The sequence below is a fragment of the Myodes glareolus genome, chromosome 16 (assembly GCF_982192425.1).
Source record: "Myodes glareolus chromosome 16, mMyoGla1.1, whole genome shotgun sequence".
Classification (NCBI taxonomy): Eukaryota; Metazoa; Chordata; class Mammalia; order Rodentia; family Cricetidae; genus Myodes; species Myodes glareolus.
Window position 1 is genome coordinate 18573149 of NC_142041.1, and position 19226 is coordinate 18592374.

Consider the following 19226-nt stretch of genomic DNA (forward strand, 5'->3'; position numbering starts at 1 on the left):
TAAAATTAAGAGCGGGAGCATGGGCGGGCAAGGCGCTCCCACTTTGTGGCCCCTATGTGAAATGTCTGCAGAGACTAGTCTCCTGCATCACGGTTGAGGACCAGAGAGAAGCCATGAATGAATCAGTGGCCATGGGAATGAACCTCTGCGAGGACTCACAGGACCAGTTCTTACAAGGAACAGAAGGTATCAGAAAATCAAGGCAAATGTCCACAATGCTGGACTGAGGGCTTAGTAAATCGTTGCATTATAAACCGTCATAGAGATGCTGGTTACTCTCACAGTGTGCTAAAAGACAAACTCAGGGGCCAGAGAAATGGCTCTTCAGTTAAAAGCACTAATTGTTCTTCTAGAGGACCTGGGTTCAGTCTCCAGCTCCCATGTGGTTTTTAACAACCACCTGCAACTCGGGTTCTAAGGGATCTGACTCCCTCTTCTGATCTCCTAACCCTAGGTGTGCCTGTGGTACACAGACATTCATGTCGGCAAAACACTATGCCAATAAGATAAAGGGGGGAACTTATAGTACTCAATTTGTTGTTTTTCATGGTAACTTAAACACATGAATTTTCCCACCTCTAAGTGATTACTGTGTAGCTAAAGTGACTGGAGATGGGATTTGCTTCCTATCTTTGATGAGTTTATCCTTCACTCCAGATCATCCATCCACCTGCAATCTTACTAAAGTTATCATTGACTGCATTTGTGGGTGATGGTTAGTTAGACTGTGGATAACTTGACTTTTCTCAAAGAAAGTGGCTAAGACTCAGAGTGATACAATAGTTATTTTCTACTTTCCCCCATTTCTCTGTGTGTGTATATGTGGCATGCCTGGGTATATGCATATTTATGCATGGGTGTGGGCATGCATGCACATGTATGTATCCATGTTGGGGCCTGAGGTTGATGCCAAGAACCATACCTAATTACTCTTTCCACCTGACCCACAGAGGCAGGAAGTAATCAATCAAGCCCAGAGCTTCCTAATTTGGTTAGTTTTGCTAGCCAACTCTCTCTGGGGAATCCCATCCTGACTTTTCAAGGCTGGAACTGTAGGCAGGTGATCATGCCAACCTGGCATTTACATGGTTTCTAGGGATGCAAACTCAGGTACGAGGCTTGCAGAGAAAGCACTTTTTCCACTGAGCCATCTTCCCAGCCTGGTATCTGTTTTGACTCATTGCTCTCTCATACCCTTTCCCTCCCCCTTCTCCTAACCCTCGAGTCTTTCCCTTTCCTCCTTGTTATGCCCAATAAGATATTGCTTTGGTTCAGAGGGTTTTTGTTTTCATAATTTGGAAGAAGCCAATCCAAAACCTCTAATGAAAGTGATGGAGTCTTACCCTTCACTCAAATTCAGGGTGTAGTACATGGACATGACAGAAAAAGTTCAGAGGCAAGTACCTTCACCAGTGGAGCATCCTGTTGGCCCAGAATGCTTACGTTTTTAACACTGGGGCTTTATACATACAAATAACCAAGAAAAATCTGAATTAGTGTTAAAGGTTCAAAATAGTAAAATATACCATAATATCTTCGCAATAAACCTCCCGATACCTTAAGAGCTTTTCAACAAATGACCTTAATGGGTTGACGATGAATATTTTTCTCAGCCACCGTTTAGTGTTTGGTGTCCCCCACCCCCATTCTGTTGTCCCTAAAGGAAAGGTTGTGGTCTTCAAAATGTAACAACAACTTTACAGAGGAGAAAGCTCTGGTCAGAATTGCCTTCCCCTGAGTAAGACTGAAGATGTGAAGCTAGCAATTGTTCCTGACAGCGCTGATCAACACTCCACAAGCGTGGCTGTCCCAAAGGGATACATGTTATGATACACATGGAACATAGACTCTACCCTGGGACTGTGAAAAGACTAATATCATAGACAAATCTCTGGCCATTCAACCAAAGGGCAAAAGAGGAAAATTAAGTTCAGCCTAGGCTGGTGTAAGACATTCACTGATTTATTTTTTTAATTCATGCTATCACAAGTCATATTATATAAAAAATAAAAATAAATCACTGTTTCAATAGATTAGAAACCAAAACCATTTTTCAAAAGAATAATGATGGCTCTTGTTTCCTGAAATATTACAAATACATAACCACAACTATGGGGATTAGAGAACAGTACCAGCTCAGGAGTGAGCAGATAAATGGAAGGGAAAGAATCACAAGGGGTGACTTAGGTGTGAGGGTGAAATATGCAAGTAATAAAGATGACATTTAAATCAATGAGAAAAGGATGAATTAATAAATCATGCTGATGGCTCACTGAGAGTGAAAACATAAAGCTTTATTCTCATCTCACACCTTATTGAAAGATAAATTCTAGATAAATTCAAACTACTGAAGTATAGATAAGCTTGTGGGCAAACATTTGAGATGAAAATCTTCCCAAGTATTTTTTTTTCCCCCCGAGACAGGGTTTCTTTGTGTAACAGTCCTGGTTGTCTTGGAATTCACCTCGCTTTGTAGAACAGGCTGGCCTTGAACTCACTGAGATCCACCTGCCTCTACCTCCCAAGTGCTGGGATTAAAGCTGTGGGTCACCACTGCCCAGCCCCAAGTATGGTTCAAAAAACATGAGTACCACAATGGCAGATAAGATTTCATAAAAATTATGGCTTGAGAATTCAGAAGAGCCCACATATAAAATGTTTTTAAAAAGACAATTTGTATACAAATGTCAATATAAATTAATTTCACTCCAAGGCTGATGAAGCCTGTGACAAAGACTGCACATTCCAATCTATAGAAATAAGTGGGGTTATATAAATCACATGCCCTGTCAGGGAAACATCCGATTGCTAATTGTGTAGTTGATTGTTTTATGATGTTCTTATTCTTTGTTTTTGAAATGATGATACAATTCTTCATTTTATAAACAAGCAAAACTAATAAAGCCATCAAAATTGCTTACTGGGCTAATTTCTGAGTATTTCCTGGGAATTCTTACATAAAAACATTAGCTATTAACTAAAGATAAGCATCCAAACACAACACCTAAAAGTTTTCTTTCATAGCAGTAGTATTTCATACACTGGTCATCTGTATGAATTCCTCAGTAAGGAATTGCTCACAGTTGCCATACAAAGTCATGGTATCCTATTCTGTGACATTACCATACACTCTTTTTTTTTTAAAAAAATTGATTTTATTGAGCTATATATTTCTCTCTGCTCCCCTCCCTTTCTCTCCCTTCCTCTCCCACCCTCTCCCCTCCTCTTCTATCCTCTCCTATGGTCCCCATGCTCCCAATTTACTCAGGAGATCTTGTCTTTTTCTACTTCCCATGTAGATTAGATACACATATGTCTCTCTTAGGGTCCTCTTTGCTGTCCAGATTCCCTGGTATTGTGAACTGTAGGCTGTGTTACCATACAGTCCTAAACATCACAATGAGTGAGATTATTCAGCAAACAGACCCGCACCCAAACCACTTGCTTGCTTTCTATTTATTTGTTTTGACAGGAGACCAGTAGGTCTGTCTAAATAATTCATATCTCATTGTATGACAATAACCATCCATAATCCATTTGATACGTGAATATATGTAAATACAGATACAAGAGGGAGACAAAGAACATCAACATTGTATCTTAATAAATATGAAGCCCAGTTTTAATGCTTTTCTAACTGATTTTGCACAGAGAATATTTACTTTCTCCAAGAGTGTCTGGGATTATGTAAATTTGTGAAATAAATGTCATTTACTGACATCTTTCCTAATGTTTACTCCTTTAAAGAACCTATAATAACCATGCTGACATGTCTGCACATGCTCTAAATCTTCTGTAGCCTATGAAATGTATTGAGAGTAAGAGAGACAGTGGTGATTGGCAATTGGCGCCTGTCCGGCAAATCACCTAAAAGGGCCCAGCCTTTGGAAGAGAACAGTGGCCTGGGAAGAGCCTTATCCATGGGCACAGACAGCCCTGGGGGTCAGCTTAGGCTCCCTCACTTAACAGACTGTGTGCCCCTGAGCAAATTCCTCGCCATCATGAGTTTGTTTGCAGACTGTGAGAGGCGGAGAGTGACATCTATCTTGTGAAGATTGTTGAGAGTTTGAAGACCCAGGCAGATGCTAGATTGGTGAATATTTCTGAGCAGACAGGAGTGTGGAGGCTCCTGGGATGTGGGGGAAGCAAGCAGCCCTCCCCTGAAAAGTTCACACAGGAAGGAGTACAACCCGAGCGCGTTTCCCTCCACCCAGGGGTTGACCACTCGGCTGGACACTGACTGATGGTAGGGAAGATGACTCACTATGCAGCTCAGCCAACAATCAGTTCGTTTAAAGTGGAACTTGCTCCCTTCCAGTAACCGAAGAGATCCTATCCCACAGCTAGGTACCCTCTTCCGTATATGAAAATCAGACAGCTACTTTAGGAAGGCTGAGCTCAGAACAAAGCAAGATGGAATCCCGGCTGCTTTATGTGAGTACAGTAAGCCTCTCCTTGCCTTATCAATATTCCTGCTTCCCCAGTGATTAGAAACGGGACACCACTCCTCTGGGTAGTACCTGAGGCACACTGCCACCTTTGGAGCTTTGGGGTTTTTAGTTTTTGAGGCTGGCAAATCATCTGCATACTACACAAGCCTTCCTCCACAAGAGGAAGACACACACTGGTCTCTGCTTCAGCCCACCTCATTTCCCATTTCCTAGGTTACCATGGTGCAGGGGTTGCATGTACCTTTGCTGGCCAGATTCAGGCTGACGCTCATGCTGCCAAGTCCCTTATGGAACCTCAGTGCTTCCTCACATACAATGAAGTCCTATTGTTTCTTTTAACTGGATGGTTGGGTGGGTGGATGCAGAAATGAGGAATGGATGCATGGAGCATGAACAGAGTAGTGTAAGGCTGTGCTGGACACCAGCAATGAATGAGTGTTTGGCATCTTCTCTGGCCCTCAGAATGATGATGAGCGGGAAGAAAGGAACCCGGTCTCTGACATGTTCACCCTCTGACTTTGAGTTAAGGACCACAAAGGTATTGTGCTGTACTGGAGCTGGGAGGAGAGAGGCTGTCGGGGGGGGGGGGGGGGAAGCATCCACTCTTATCAGGAAGTTCTCCTTTAGCTTGTGATTAACCGAGTTCTTAGTCTGTCTTCCATAGCGGGTGAATTGCCTGCACTCTGGGCCAGAGACCCTGCTCTCTCCAGATTGGCCTTGTGCAGTCTTGTTAGTGTTTGTAAGCCCCGCCTCCATAGAAAGATATTCCTAATTTTAGCCCCAGTCCTCCCCCGGGACCGTTGTCAGGAGACAGTGACAGCATCTGAACACGGTGTGGGCCACTACCAGGAAAGGCTGGAGATGGAGCGACAGGACAGACAGAGAAAGGGCAACCAGCACCACGCTGCCTCTTTTTTCTCTCGAACACATGTCTCTGGTTAAAGTTCACGGTGAACTCACAAGCAGGCTGAGCAGACATAGGCCAGGCTGCTCTTCTGGATCATGAGCTAGCTTGCTCATGAGTCTCACTCTGAGGATTTGTTTAGCACAGCCAGGCTTTCCAGAGAACGAGACGTGCAAGAGTCAAGGCCCACTCTGTCACAGGGTCCCAATAATGCACACAGGGCAGCACCCCACGAGCAGCCACCTCCCAACCAGTCCTCCAAGAAAAGCAATTCTGCACACACAAAGTCATGGCAACTTGAGACCAGCGGGAGATTTTCTTTCTTTTTCTCTTTCTGCCTTCCTTCCTTCTTTCCTCCCTCTCTCCCTCTTTCTTTCTTTCTTTCTTTCTTTCTTTCTTTCTTTCTTTCTTTCTTTCTTTCTTTCCTTCCTTCCTTCCTTCCTTCCTTCCTTCCTTCCTTCCTTCCTTCCTTCCTTCCTTCCTCCTTCCTTCCTTCCTTCCTTCCTTCCTTCCTCCCTCCCTCCCTCCCTCCCTCCCTCCCTCCTTCCTTCCTTCCTTCTTTCTTTCTTTCTTTCTTTCTTTCTCTCTCTCTCTCTTTTTTTAAAAGTCCAGGACTGTCAAAGGCAAGCAGCAACTCCTGGCTGGTCCATGAACGTGGCCACATTATTATCTGAATATACAGAAAGCAATACTCAGCCACTGGCAGGGCGTTTGTGGCAGTGACTGAGCTGTCTCCTCTACTGTAATCAATTACAGTGCGTAAGTGCATTATGTTTTAAAGGGGTAAAAAAATCAAAACGGTCCCCCTTCCCTCTCTCTTTTTAATAAGGTACAACAGACACTGAACCAAGTCAAATCATTTGAAAGCCAGGTTTGACCTTGTCCTAACAGGACGTCTCCAATGTTGGAAAGTCAAAATAAAATAGATAAACAATCTGAAATGTGCAGCATCGTCCTTTTATTAGACCACACTGGCTCGTCTCTCCCCTCACCCCCCCCCCCCCCGCAGTAAGAAAGAGTCTTTCTTTTTCATTTCCGAAAAGTCCATTATGTCATTATGTGTGAAGCGCAGCTTTTGGAGCCTCCGTACAAAATACACAAGAGAAACAACAGCGGGACCATGTGGACTCTTCGCATCCAGTTTCTATATATATCTACCATGCTGCTCGGGAGCAGCAATGTAATCTCCTGCTCGTAGAAATCAGGATGCTCTGAGGATGCCTGAATCTGAGAAAAATTACACAGAAAGCCAAGAGACGGTCTCCTGGTTGCACGGAAAAGGTTGGCTCAGGCGGTGCTGCGCCTCCACGGCAGGGCAGGCTCTGCCGGGCTCTGAGAGGTGTGACCTGCAGGACTGAGAACGCCCAGGTTTGGGCTCGGCGGCTTACCTTGGAATGCTGCAGCAGCAGCACCTGCTCGTCCAGCTGCCTTCTCTTCCCTTCGATTTCTGTCTGCCTCTTTCTTTTTTCCTTGAAAAGGGAGAGAGAGAGAAAGAGAAAGAGAGGCTGTCAGAGTGGGTGGGTGTTGGCTCCAGGAATCCGAAGGCAGGGAGAGGGAGTGGAAACGGTACACATCTGTGCACACACTTCCAGAGAGGCTGGGCGCACGCGGCGTCACCTGCTCCACGGTTGCCGGGTGGACTGCAGGCAGCAGCCTTCTCTGAATGTGTCTGCGGTGGGCTCCATGAGAAGCAATTTCATTCAGAAGGATAGGACACACACACACACACACACACACACACACACACACACTCACACCACACTGTTCTCTGTGTTGTGCAGGGCTAATTTGGAGACAAAGACTACAAATGTCTCAATGCAGCTACAAACTGCAGACAGGATGAAATGGTGGTAGTGGTGGTGGAGGGGGTTCCAGGGTTGGATTATTTTCATCCAAATCACATATCACATGCATATGTAATAAAGTACAGTTTTAAATTTTGAAAAAAATAAATCATCAAGCCGGACACTCCACCCAAGGCAAACGAGAGGGGTGGTCCCTGCTTAAGTAAGCTTGTGGCAAAGCATTTCATGTGGGTGGGGCTTGCTTGAGGTGAGAGTCAATCAAATAAGGATCTGCCTGGGTTCAAGCGCTGGCCCTGCCTATTGCTATGTGCCTTAAGTAAGGTTTTAGTCCCCTGGGTCTCCTGAATGGAGACTGCCCAAACCACATGGCTGAAACGTGTCTTTATGTGTGAGACAATACATATAGAAAGCCTGGAACAGCGCTTGCCTTGCAGCAAGCATTCATTCACCACTGTTATTTCCTTTGCCACCCATTCATTTCTAGGAAATGCCTAGAAACCTGGCTGAGAGAGATGTATTTCTACCATCATTATTCCATTGGAATGTATACCTCACATTTTTTTCTCAATACTTTGCCAGCGCAGACAATAAACAGCCCAGGAACGTGACTCATAAGAACAGAGAGGCCTGCCCTTCCCATAGCAGACTTTCCAGTGTTTCGTTGCTGAAGTATACAGCGGTGTTTTATTGAGAGATGTTCAGTAGTGGATCACTTTCTTTTTCTCCAGCATAGGGAGAAACTTGTTAGGCAGGACATAAGGGCGCTTCACAACACAACAGCCAAACCATGGGGGGCACAGTGATGTTGAAGTCTGGCTGCCACGGTTAGTGTTCATGGAAACTTTGCTTTTATGTAGTGCCGTGTTTCTGGAGATGTAATCACATCACTGCTGTTCAAATCAATGTAATACATAAACTTTGAGAAATATCAGTTCATGATCTTGAGTCACTAGAATGCAATATCTAGGTAGGGGCAGAATTTCATAGCCAAATTAGATCTGTGGGTGTTTTAGGAACCGTTTTCCAAAGGTTCCTGGTGATATGTTCCAGTCAAGAGCATATCACCAATACTACAGAATCCTAGAGAATGTTCCCAAAGCATCACATTTCTGGCAGTAGACAGGAAAAGCAGGGTTCAGGAGGAAAAGCCCACATTTCAGCATCTTTGAGATACTTCATAAGGAAGGACCTCCACCTAGGTCCTGGAAATCCTAAAGAGCAAGTTTATTAGATTTTATCATTCATGATCATTGACTACCAAGACACACAGATTTCCTGCATTTAAATCCAGAACAGGATACAATGTGCTGTGTCTACAAGTTACCCATGATCCCGTGTTCTATGTGGATAGTCTTTCCCAAAACTTTCCTATGCTTTCCTACCCCTGCACCTTCCTATGTATGGAAAATTCTAACTCTTAAGATGCCCTAACGTTGACAAATCATTCGCTGAACAGAACAATTAGTACCTAGTAAGCTGACAAGCAAGATGGGCCACCACAGTCTGCCACCACCACAATCTGCCATCCACCTCTCTTTGGAATTAGGCATGAGTCAAGTCACAGGAGCTTGAGCGGGGAACACGCTTTCGGTCCCTGACACCTGCTTACACGGACCACCAAGGACTCAGCAAACTGTCTCTCAGCTGACTAGCTTTTGATTCCAGAGTTCCTCTTCCCTAAACCAAAAGCAAACCGCGAACTCTTGAGACCTTGGGTCTCACCCATCCCATAATTCCACAATCCTGCCACTCCTCTTAGCTCACATCCCTGTGTCGAGCATCCTGTGATAGTGATGGATGCAAACCCAGTGTTCTGTTACCATGACTACATGCAGCGGGCACCTCTCTCGTCCTCCTCATCCTCCTCATCCTCTCTTCACACCGGGTCCTTCTGTATTCCTCTCAGCAAGTGACATTACTCTCACAAATCATCCCATATGTAGAAGGCCGCAACCACACTCTCCACCATAGATGGCGCTGCACCGCCAGGTGAGCTAGAAAGCTCACACGTGTTGGTATTTTTCCACTACTCCCAAGGTTTCACCTGGGACTGGGAGCAGTTGACCAATCCAAGAATGACACGTCCAGAGCGGGGTCTGTTTCCTTTATAAGGGATGGGTTCCATCTTATCTGGGTCTCCGCTTTGGAAGCTGATGCTCTCCCTCTCAAGAGACATAAAGCTTTACTGCAGAAGAATCCTAAGTGTCCCGCGTCGTTCTTGCGGGCGAGACGGTAGCGCGGGACACCCATACTCTTATTTTCTTGAAAGATAAGGGTCCTGTTGATCTCACCCTCTGTTTTCTGTGTGTTTTTCTTAACGACACCAATGTAGATATTCTAGTTAGGCCTTTTAGCATACCGGAAGCTTAAATGTTTATACTTCGGTTCCATCTGGATTGCTGTAATGATTTCCTTTCTGGTCCCCATTAACCAAGTGTCTGTCTATAATTGTTGCCAGAGGGGGTACTCTTTCTTTATTTTTGAGACAAGGTCTCACTGAGTAGTTCAGGGTGGTCTTGAACTCATCATTTTCCTGCCTCAGCCTCCTGAGTGCTGGGATTCTAGGCCTATGTCTCCACAGAAGGCCACAGCAAAATTCTACCTAAGACCCAGACTGTCTCTACTGCTATATTGCAAAGACCAGACTCCTCAGCATGGCCTAAAAGGTTGTCCTGAGTATCCCACAGCTTCACCATAAGGAGCAACCCTCAGTCCATATTCTTCCACCTCAACAACCTCCTGAAGCTCTCTGGCCTGCTGAGTTGGCACATGTCTTCCTGGCTTTACTCCTAATGCCTTCTCTAGCAATAATAGAGGCCTCTCGCTGCTTTATTTGACGAAAACTATCCCACCTTTGAAAGCTCAACTTAACAATCCACCAGGCTGTAATGCAGGTGTAAAGGGCACCCGTGGGTTGCCAGTCATGGTTAGTCACACATCCCTACTCATCCTACCAGCCAGACTTACACATGAGTCAGCCTGAACCAATCATATGCCTTTATCTTGTTGCAATGGTGACTGATGTAAGGGATGGCAAAGTTGTTGTGGGACAGTGGTCTGTACCCTGTCAATTACATTTTAATGAAACACTGATTGGCCAGTAGCCAGGCAGGAAGTATCGATGGGGCAAAGAGAATTCTGGGAAGAGAAAAAGAGTCAATCTGCAGTCATCACCAGACACAGAGCAAACAAGATGTGACTGCCTTGCCGAAAAAGGTACCAAGCCATGTGGTTAACACAGATAAGAATTATGGGATAGCCAGGCAGTGGTGGTGCACACCTTTAAACAGCACTTGGGAAGCAGAGGCAGGTAGATCCCTATGAGTTCGAGGCCAGCCTGGTCTATAAGAGCTAGTTCCAGGACAGGCTCCAAAACTACAGAGAAACCTTGTCTCGAAAAAAAAAAAACAACAACAAAAACAACAAAAAAGAATTATGGGCTAATATAAATTATAAGAGTTAATAAGAAGCCTAAGCTAACAATCAGTTTATAATTAATGTAGACCTCTGTGTGTTTCTTTGGGACTGAACGACTGCAGAAACGGGCAGGACAGGAAGAAGTAGAATGGGTAAGTGATGTTTCCAAGGACAGACACCAAGTATTAGGACAAGAGAATGAAACCCTCCTTTCCTCTAGAGCACTGAGGGGACACTTGTCCGAGGTGCCGTTTGGCCAATCGCGCACGGAAGTAAGGCGTCTATGTTGGAGACAATGAGGCCATGCAGAGAGGAACAGAAGAAAGACAGAGAACAGAATCCTAAAGCATTGTTTGGACAACAGGTCTACTTGGGCATAAAGCCAGAGCTATCCTCTGAGTCCCTAAACTATCAATACTGAAGCATCTCCCTGTGATTTAAGCTAGCGTGAGTGACGCGTATGTCACCACGGAAAGTATGCTGTCAATGCAGAAACCTTCCCTGATCCCTCCCAAGATCTTTCCACACCCACCTTCCTCTTCCTTCTCCATAGGCTGTGAATCTTTTGTTTCTTTATGAACCAGGTCTTTTTCTACAACTCAGGCTGATTTTGAGCTTGCCATTCTTTCACTTCTTGGGATGTGGGTCCTCCTACATTAGTACTTCAAATACTTCATTCATTTACGAACTTAGGCATCTTCACCCGCTATGAAGCTATGGGCAGCTAGAGGGGAAGGGACAGTGGCTAAAGCTGAGGACACCCCGTGATGAACACAGGTAATCGACACCTGCTCAACAGCGCTAAACAAATGGACTGTCTGCCTCTTTGCAATCCTCTGGGTGTGCTCCTATTTATCCATATCTCTCACTCAGATACATTATGAATTTGCCCTTGTGATCAATGGCAACAAATATATTATTGAATACACATTAGCCATTAGTCAATAGAGCGGAGTGTCATAATGATGGAGGTATTGAACCATTCGGATCATCATTGCCATGCATTTGAGAAAAGGGTTGACAAAGCCAATCTGGGAAAGAATCGGGAAGAACAGAAGTAGTAATTGCAGGGACAGCCTAATGGACAACAGTAACAGGGAGGGTCAGTGCTCCCCGGGAGACATCTGGAATGAAATGAACTCAAGGCATTAGGAAGATTTCCAGGTGCTTCCACTATCCGGGAGGCCTCACAAGCCATGCCCATCGTCTTTCTGTAAATCATATGCTTTCCTAGCAGATATTTTCCAGAAGCATCACAGCATTATAAATGCTGCAAACTCTTGGTATAGTAAGGGGCATTTGCTAGAGCGTAACACATGCTGTCCGAAGGGGCTACTGAGTCTGGCAGGAAGCTGTCGTGGAGGGAGTTAGGGAAGCCTCTCTGCCTTGTTGCATATGACTCCCTTCCACTCTAGATACATGCGACAAGGTAGGGACACTGGGAAGTGCAAGGTGTAGCTGGAGGCTCAGGAGGACTGCTATTTCACTTAACAAAACCTGTCCAGCAGCATTGCTTAAAATGATGGATATTTTTTAATATTTTTTTATGGATATATTTTTAATATGGCTTCATGGGAAGCCATAGTGGCAGCCTGTAGATCCAAGGATTGGCTAAGCTCAGCTCAGGGAGAGGCAGAGAGAGGCAGGGAGAGGCAGGAAGAGGCTGAGATGGGAAGTTTCAAGAAGCAGATAAACCATTTCCTCTTCTGAAACCCTACCCTGTCTTGGGTTAACACCTAGAATCCCAGGGCCTAGTAATGGGAAGAAGCCAGAAGACCTACTCAAGATACTGTTTCTATCCAGAGATTTCAAAAGAAGAAAAATAAAAGTGGTGAGAAGAAAAATCAAAGTACAAATGGTAAATATAATATTTCTTCCTCTGCTTACTTGAGAAAGCCCTGCTTTAACTCCACCCATGTTGAACGAAAGTGAATTTTGCCTCCCTCACCCCCCCCCCCACCCCCAGCCAGTAGCCAGCTGGTTCCCAGACTTTTTGCAACCCAGAACAGAGAAAGAGGTACAAGACTGAAAACTGCAAGGAACAGTTTTAAATAGCTTCCCTTTGGAAAGTGAATGGGGGTGGAAGAGATGCCACATAGGAGAGAAAAGGAGAGAAGGTAGGAAAAAGCAAAGGACGGGAAGGACTTGAACATAGATGGGCGTTCACGTAGAGAACAGAGGTGGGCTGGGGACGGAGTGCACAGGTGGGGTGCTTGCCCCAGGTTCAATCCCAGTACTGCAAACAAGTAGAAACTGAAGGAGCTGAGATGAAAGATTCGGGAAAGACAGCTTCAAGCTACTGTTTAGTGGCTGATGAAAAGAATCTCTGGGGCTGTTCCCCCAAAAGAGGCCAACCAGGGTGCTGGGATTACCCTGCCAATTAACCTGTTTCCCTGCGAATTTGAAGTCTAACTGGATCACCAGGGCACCCAGGTTTTAAGTAGGTTACGCTAAGACATAAAATGTCACGTGAAAATTAAATCATGGAAAATCAACATGCAAATGGGGATTGGCAGAATTTCATCTATTAAGGAATCAGAATGCCATTCCAGGCATGGTTGCATTATAATGACCTGTTTAGCGCTCCTGCAGAGTTGATGCTATTTCTGTGTCTGAGGACGGAGGAGGAGGATGGGCTCTCAGAAGCACGAAAGAATCAAGGAGGTGCCCACTCAGCTTTGCCCAACTGCCTGTCCAGTTAAGAACAGATGCTAAGCTTGCTTGGCAGACCTATCGCTATTGAAGACCAGTTCTCTCATCTCACCGCCTTTGGGTTACTCGCTCTCTTGGCTTGAATGTCAAGGTCAAGGTCATCAATCAAGATCATTGCTACATTCAGGCTTCCAAAATAGTTAGCTGAGCACAGAGATCACTCCTGTTTGGTAGGCCACCAAATGATGTCTATTGGCTGTGAAACAAGTAAAGCACTTGTCTTAGTTATTGCGGTGGAGAGACACCATGACCAAGGCAACACTCACAAAATAAGCAGTTAACTGAAGGCTTGCTTCCAGTTTCAGGTTAGTCCATGATCATCATGACAGAAAGCAGACAGGCTTGGTGCTGAAGGAGTAGTTGAGAACTTTATATCCTGATCTGCCAGCAACAGGCAGAGCAAACCCACTCCCAGTGACACACCTTCTCCAACAAGGCCACACCCTTTCATCCTTCCCAAACAGTGCCACCAACCGGGCACCAAGCAATCAAACATAGGAACCTATGGGGGCCATTCTAATTAAAACTACCACATCAGTATTTAAGTCTGTAAATAGATTGGAAACTAAGGTAGTGTGTGTGTGTGTGTGTGTGTGTGTATTGGAGCCCACAAAAATAAGGAATAGAAGGAAACTGGAATGTGTTGAAACAGTAATCTTAAAAAGTATTAACCAGAGCTATTAAGAGCTCAGTCTGTGAAGTGCTTGCCTTATAAGGACAAGGACCTCAGTTTGATCTTCAGGCACCTAGAGTTTGCATTAAAAAGCAAATTCTATGGGTGGCAGCAGCACATGCTTAATCCCTCAGAAGGCAGAGGCAGTCAGATCTCTGTGAGTTCAAGGCCAGCCTGGTGTACAAAGTGAGTTCTAGAACAGCCAGGACTGTTACACAGAAAAACCTGGTTCAAAAACCAAAACAACAACCACAAAATAAACCAACAAATTCTAGCCCTGAGGAGGCAGAATCAAGCAGATACCTGGGGCTCACTGGCCATGCAGCATAGCCGAGCCCATTTGGCAAGGTCCAGGTTAGTATGAGAACTATATTCCCCACTGTTCCCCTAAAAGAAGGTGGACAGATATTGAAAAACCAACAGCAGAGACTGTTCCCTCAATACCACCACCCCCAGCCACACATAGACATGCCCACATGTACTCATGCCTAGACATACCCACAACACACACAGAGGGAGGTGCTCAGCCAAAAGAACAAATAGATCTCCTATCATCAAAATTGCAGTCTTACCAGGCGCTCATTTATCTTACGACATCTTCATATGGCGTGCAAAATTCTACAACTCTACCCGTTTCCTGGGATTTAGTCTTGACTGGCATTTCTATTTCTTTAACTTTTCTTTATGCAACCAATTCTGACCTCTAGCTGCTATCTGTGGTAAATGAGGGAAATGCCTGCTCCCCCCTTCTCATATGTCAGAAATTATAAGGCCAAGAGAAGACTTTAAAAGAGACAAAAAATAATAGGCTAATTGGTTCAAACTTTAAAACTGGCCTTTGAAGAGGAATTTGAGAAATATTACGAGGGCTTAGATGAAACACTGTGATACTGAACTATCAACATAGGTAACTTATTAATGTCAAGCCAAATACAAACCACAGCAATTTAGCTTCAGCTATTTTATGGGCACTTTATCACACACACACACACACATACACACATGCACACACATGCGCGCGCACACACACACACACACACACCACACTGAAATAAATAAATGTTTAAATAAATATAAGATTAAAGTATTCAAGGGGGAATGTGTGTAGGCTTCTGCAAAAACTGTCTCCTTTTATGGAAGTGACTGGAGCATGTGTGCATTTTAGTATTCAGGGAGATCCTGGGACACCAAGGGACAACCATAATAATAATAGCAACAGAACTTAGCAAGTGTCAGACATTTTTGCAAGGATGGCTCTTAAGCTCTTCAATGAGTGCTCAGCCTAGTCTTGAGACATACATCTTTAGTCGTCTCAATTTTATTAATGAACACAACCAAGCATGGTGAATGTATAAAGTGCCTAAGGTCATGAGAGACAGGCAATGACCAAATGAATTTGAAATGGAGTTGCTCTGAGTCTAGAACACTGCCAGAGAGCATCCACAGACAGTAAGACACACAATCTGGATATTTCCACATGCGGATGCAAACACCTTCCAGAGCAAATGAGATACTGAAGATGCTGATGTGGGAGGTCCTTCTGTATACGTGTTGCTCTTAACTAATAAAGCTGCTTTGGTCTATGGCAGGGCAGAATAGAGCCAGAATATATTCCACCAAGTTGGCTCTCTTGTCTCACAAAGATGGGCAAGGCCCAGGGGAAAAGCCTGAAGACAGGAGGCACCTGGACACTACATGGGCCTCGTAACAAGCAGTGTTGCTATGGGCTCCTATCCAATCTCAGAGCTGCAGACCATGGGACAGCTCAGGGGTCAGGACACACCCAAAGAGAGTTGTCACAGTAGGATAAGAAACATAAAATAGGGTGCATAAAAAATAGAGAGATCAGTATACATCCAGACCAAGAAATGTAAACACTCAGAAACTAGCATGAATCCAGATACCTTTTCCACAGTTGATCTTAGCCCAAAGGCTGGGATCATCACCCTTTTTGACTTTCCCCAACTGTGCTTCTGTTTCTTAGATGCATTTGCTGATATCTGATTAATCTTTAGGATTTATAAACATTTCAATACAGAAAAGTATAATCACCCAGACTATCCCCACCCAGATAAGTGCTTGTCAGCATTAGAAAATATAAATACTATTAATACATGTGCTAACACACAATGAAAAATTCCTACAATTCATACAAATAAAATTAAGCCAACTGTGGCATCCCTCCTGTTACTCCACCCCCACTTATCTATTCTTTTAGGGGACAATTCCTATTAGTTTTCTGTGACTTCCACTAGAAAAGAAAAATGAGTACCCCAACATGCCAGAGTACCCCAGCAAGCACTGCAGTTGGTGGGTCCTTTGCAGATAGCATCGACAACCTGCTCTCCACAGCATGCTGTCTTCACTGTGGTCCGTTTACAGACTTCTCTATCAGCACATAGAGTGCACCTTGTTCTTTGAACTTGGACATGACAGCCCACAGATGGATCCCAATTGATCCCCCCCACCCAGCCAGCTGCTGATTCCTTATTCAGGAGCTCTTCGTATGCCGTTTGTCATCATGAACAGAGATTCACTGGGCTTTCCTCTGTGCACATCTTTGATCTACTTATGGGGTGGCATCCACAGGGTACAATTCAAACAGCAAGACGTCCTAAGTCAGGAGATTTAAAGCTTTAATAGGGACAAACCGCCCTCCCTCCAGATCCATTTTCTGTGTTTTAAATGATATACTTCTAACAGGAGTTAAAACTCACTCAACTAATATGTTCTTTTTAGTCATTTTTGGGGGACCCCAAGGGATTTTAAATGAATGAAACTACCTACCACTTCATTAATAATTGCTAGAGTCTCACAACATACACTGGCAATCAGTTCTTCTCGTGGATCTGTATCCTTTCTTGTTAAAAAGACACTCCATTTCTAGTCATGACTAGAGCTTAGCGTGGTGACTACTCACTATCTTGTCCTCAGAGCACTGGGGAAACAGGCAGGGGAAGGGCACATAGGAGGCCAGCCTGGGCTACATAGTGAGACCCCCGTCTCAACAAAGAAAACAATGGCTTGCTACTTTGTGCACACAGACTCAGCAACGACCCCACCTAGTTTCCCAGAGAACTCAATTTGACGTCTAGGCCTTGAACTATTAATATCAGAACGATCACACAGAGAATCTGTGCCCCCTGGACTCTAATACAAGGCTGATCCCTCTGTCATTTCTGAACTTCAAAGCATGAAAGAACATTTTCCAAGCACCAAAATTATTCCTCGATGGGCCTGGGTAATATGAAAAGTGAAAACACAAGAAAATGCCATGAGTGTATGGTTTTAGGATGGGAAAAGGCTGTTTTAAAGGCCACATGAAGAAACCCACAAAATATAAAATTGGTGATGCTTACTACGGGAAAATTTAAGCTGGTTTTTATAGTGCCAATGAATCATAATAACTCAAAGGCAAGTGTTAACTAAGGAAAACACTTGCAATGTATGCCAAATGGTTAGGAATTTAGTAAACAAAGGATTTGTTACAATTCAACATGATTTATAGGGAAAACAGAAACACATTGGCATAGGAAAAACAAAGTACAGGGAAATAGTCACCATTTTTAATAACCACGTAAGTGAAAAACAGGTACTAAAATGTCATTTTCCATTCATAGAGTGGATACTATCCTTGGGAAAATGACCCCCCTTCTCTCACATTTTTAAAGATGTTTATTCTATGTGTATGATTATTTTGCCTGTATCTGTGTATGGATACTATGTGAGTTCCTGTTACTCTTGGAGGTCAGAAGAAGGCATTGGATTTCTCGGAACTGGAGTTCAAGAGGGTTCTAAGCCACCAACCAAGTGGGCTCTGGGACCTGAACCAGATTCTCTGTAAGAGCAACAAATGCTCTTGACGGCCAAACCATCTCTCCAGCCCTTCTTCCCTTATTTATTTGATGTGTGTTTCTATGTGTGCTTGTGTGTGTGAGAGGGGCACGCTAGTACCGTGGCACGTGTGTGGTGCCAGAGGATAAGTTGTGGGAGTCAGTTCTCTTCAGCCATCACGTGGGTTCTGGGGATCAGACTCAGGCTGTCAGGTTCGCTGGGAGATACTTTTACCCACTGACCACCTCACCAGCAGCTCTTACCCTTTGTAATCTCTAACAGAATGATAAATAACAGCCACTGTCCCAGAGCGCACCACCTGACACTTTTATCTGATTTGTTCACCATTGGTCCCAGTCAATAAGTCAGCAAGATGCATACTTCATAAAGAGCATGTCTGTCTGTCTGCCTGCCTGTTTGTCTCATTTATATCTTAACTCTCATGCCTGGAACCAAGCCAAACATAACACATGCCTAAATAAGGATTTCTTAATAAACCTATTAAAAACAAATAAATAAAATTCAGCCATTAAAATCTATTTTAAAAAAAGTGTGTGAAGAGTAGTGTTTTCAATATCAAACTATCACCCTTTTGGGGACTGGAGACAAACCAGGGTTTTATGCATACTCAGTGAGTGTTCTGCCACTGAATTATCCCCCAAATCCAGAGAGGAGGATGGGGGATGGGAAAGGGAATAGGAGAGGGAGGAGGAGGGAGAGGGATGGGAGAATGGATAATTGATTCTCACAATCAGGTTTAAAAAGCAGAGTCTGACCTCGGGTTTGCTGCTTGCTTGTTTGTCTGTCTGTCTGTCTCACTATTCTGTCAAAGCTGTCACATCATCCTCCTGCCTCAGCTTTTGTCACTGGAGCAACAAGATGGCATGGGAAGTAGGGTTCTCTCCCACTTAGATCTTCCACCCTTCACATAGCAGCAGAGGGGCTCAGGTTTGGGCTTGTCCAGGAACGGAGACAGCTTTACCTGAGCCCAGGTAACTAGAGATCTGTCCTGGGGGAGGTGTGGAGGGAACAAGGCGGGAATCCCCGTCAAGGTTGGCTCCGAATAAAGTGATTCTTTCCACTGCCACGCTTCCCCCAGATGTCTGTCACCCTTGGGGGATCCTCTAGTGTCACGGCTGCAATCTAGGGCAAGATTCAAGGACTCTACAAAAGCCATGGAGGTGGTGCCCTGATCACATCACTAACATCTGCCTTCCAGATTCAGCTAGGTGGTAACCTGCAAGAGCCAGCCTGACGCTGCCTCAATTTGACCTTGATTCTCCCCACAATATCTAATCCCAAGAAATCGTTAAGGTCACCTGAGGGACATTAAAGAAAAGCAGTAAACACACCGGGCCCCAACCTCAGAGATTTGGATCTTACTGGAGGCTGTAAATGCTCCCAGGGAGTTTCAAGGTCAGCCGAGGTGG

At 44.5% G+C, this 19226-nt stretch overlaps 1 protein-coding gene across 5 annotated transcripts in view; it reads right to left on the reverse strand.

The window, feature by feature from the left end:
- Palm2akap2 (PALM2 and AKAP2 fusion) overlaps positions 1-19226 on the reverse strand; it is a 459281-nt gene that overhangs the window by 245491 nt on the left and 194564 nt on the right. For all 5 annotated transcript variants that reach the window (XM_048420463.3, XM_085677115.2, XM_085677116.2 and 2 more), the window contains one exon: positions 6744-6824. In XM_048420463.3, coding sequence (XP_048276420.3) covers positions 6744-6824 — 81 coding nt within the window. The remainder of the gene's footprint in view (positions 1-6743; positions 6825-19226) is intronic.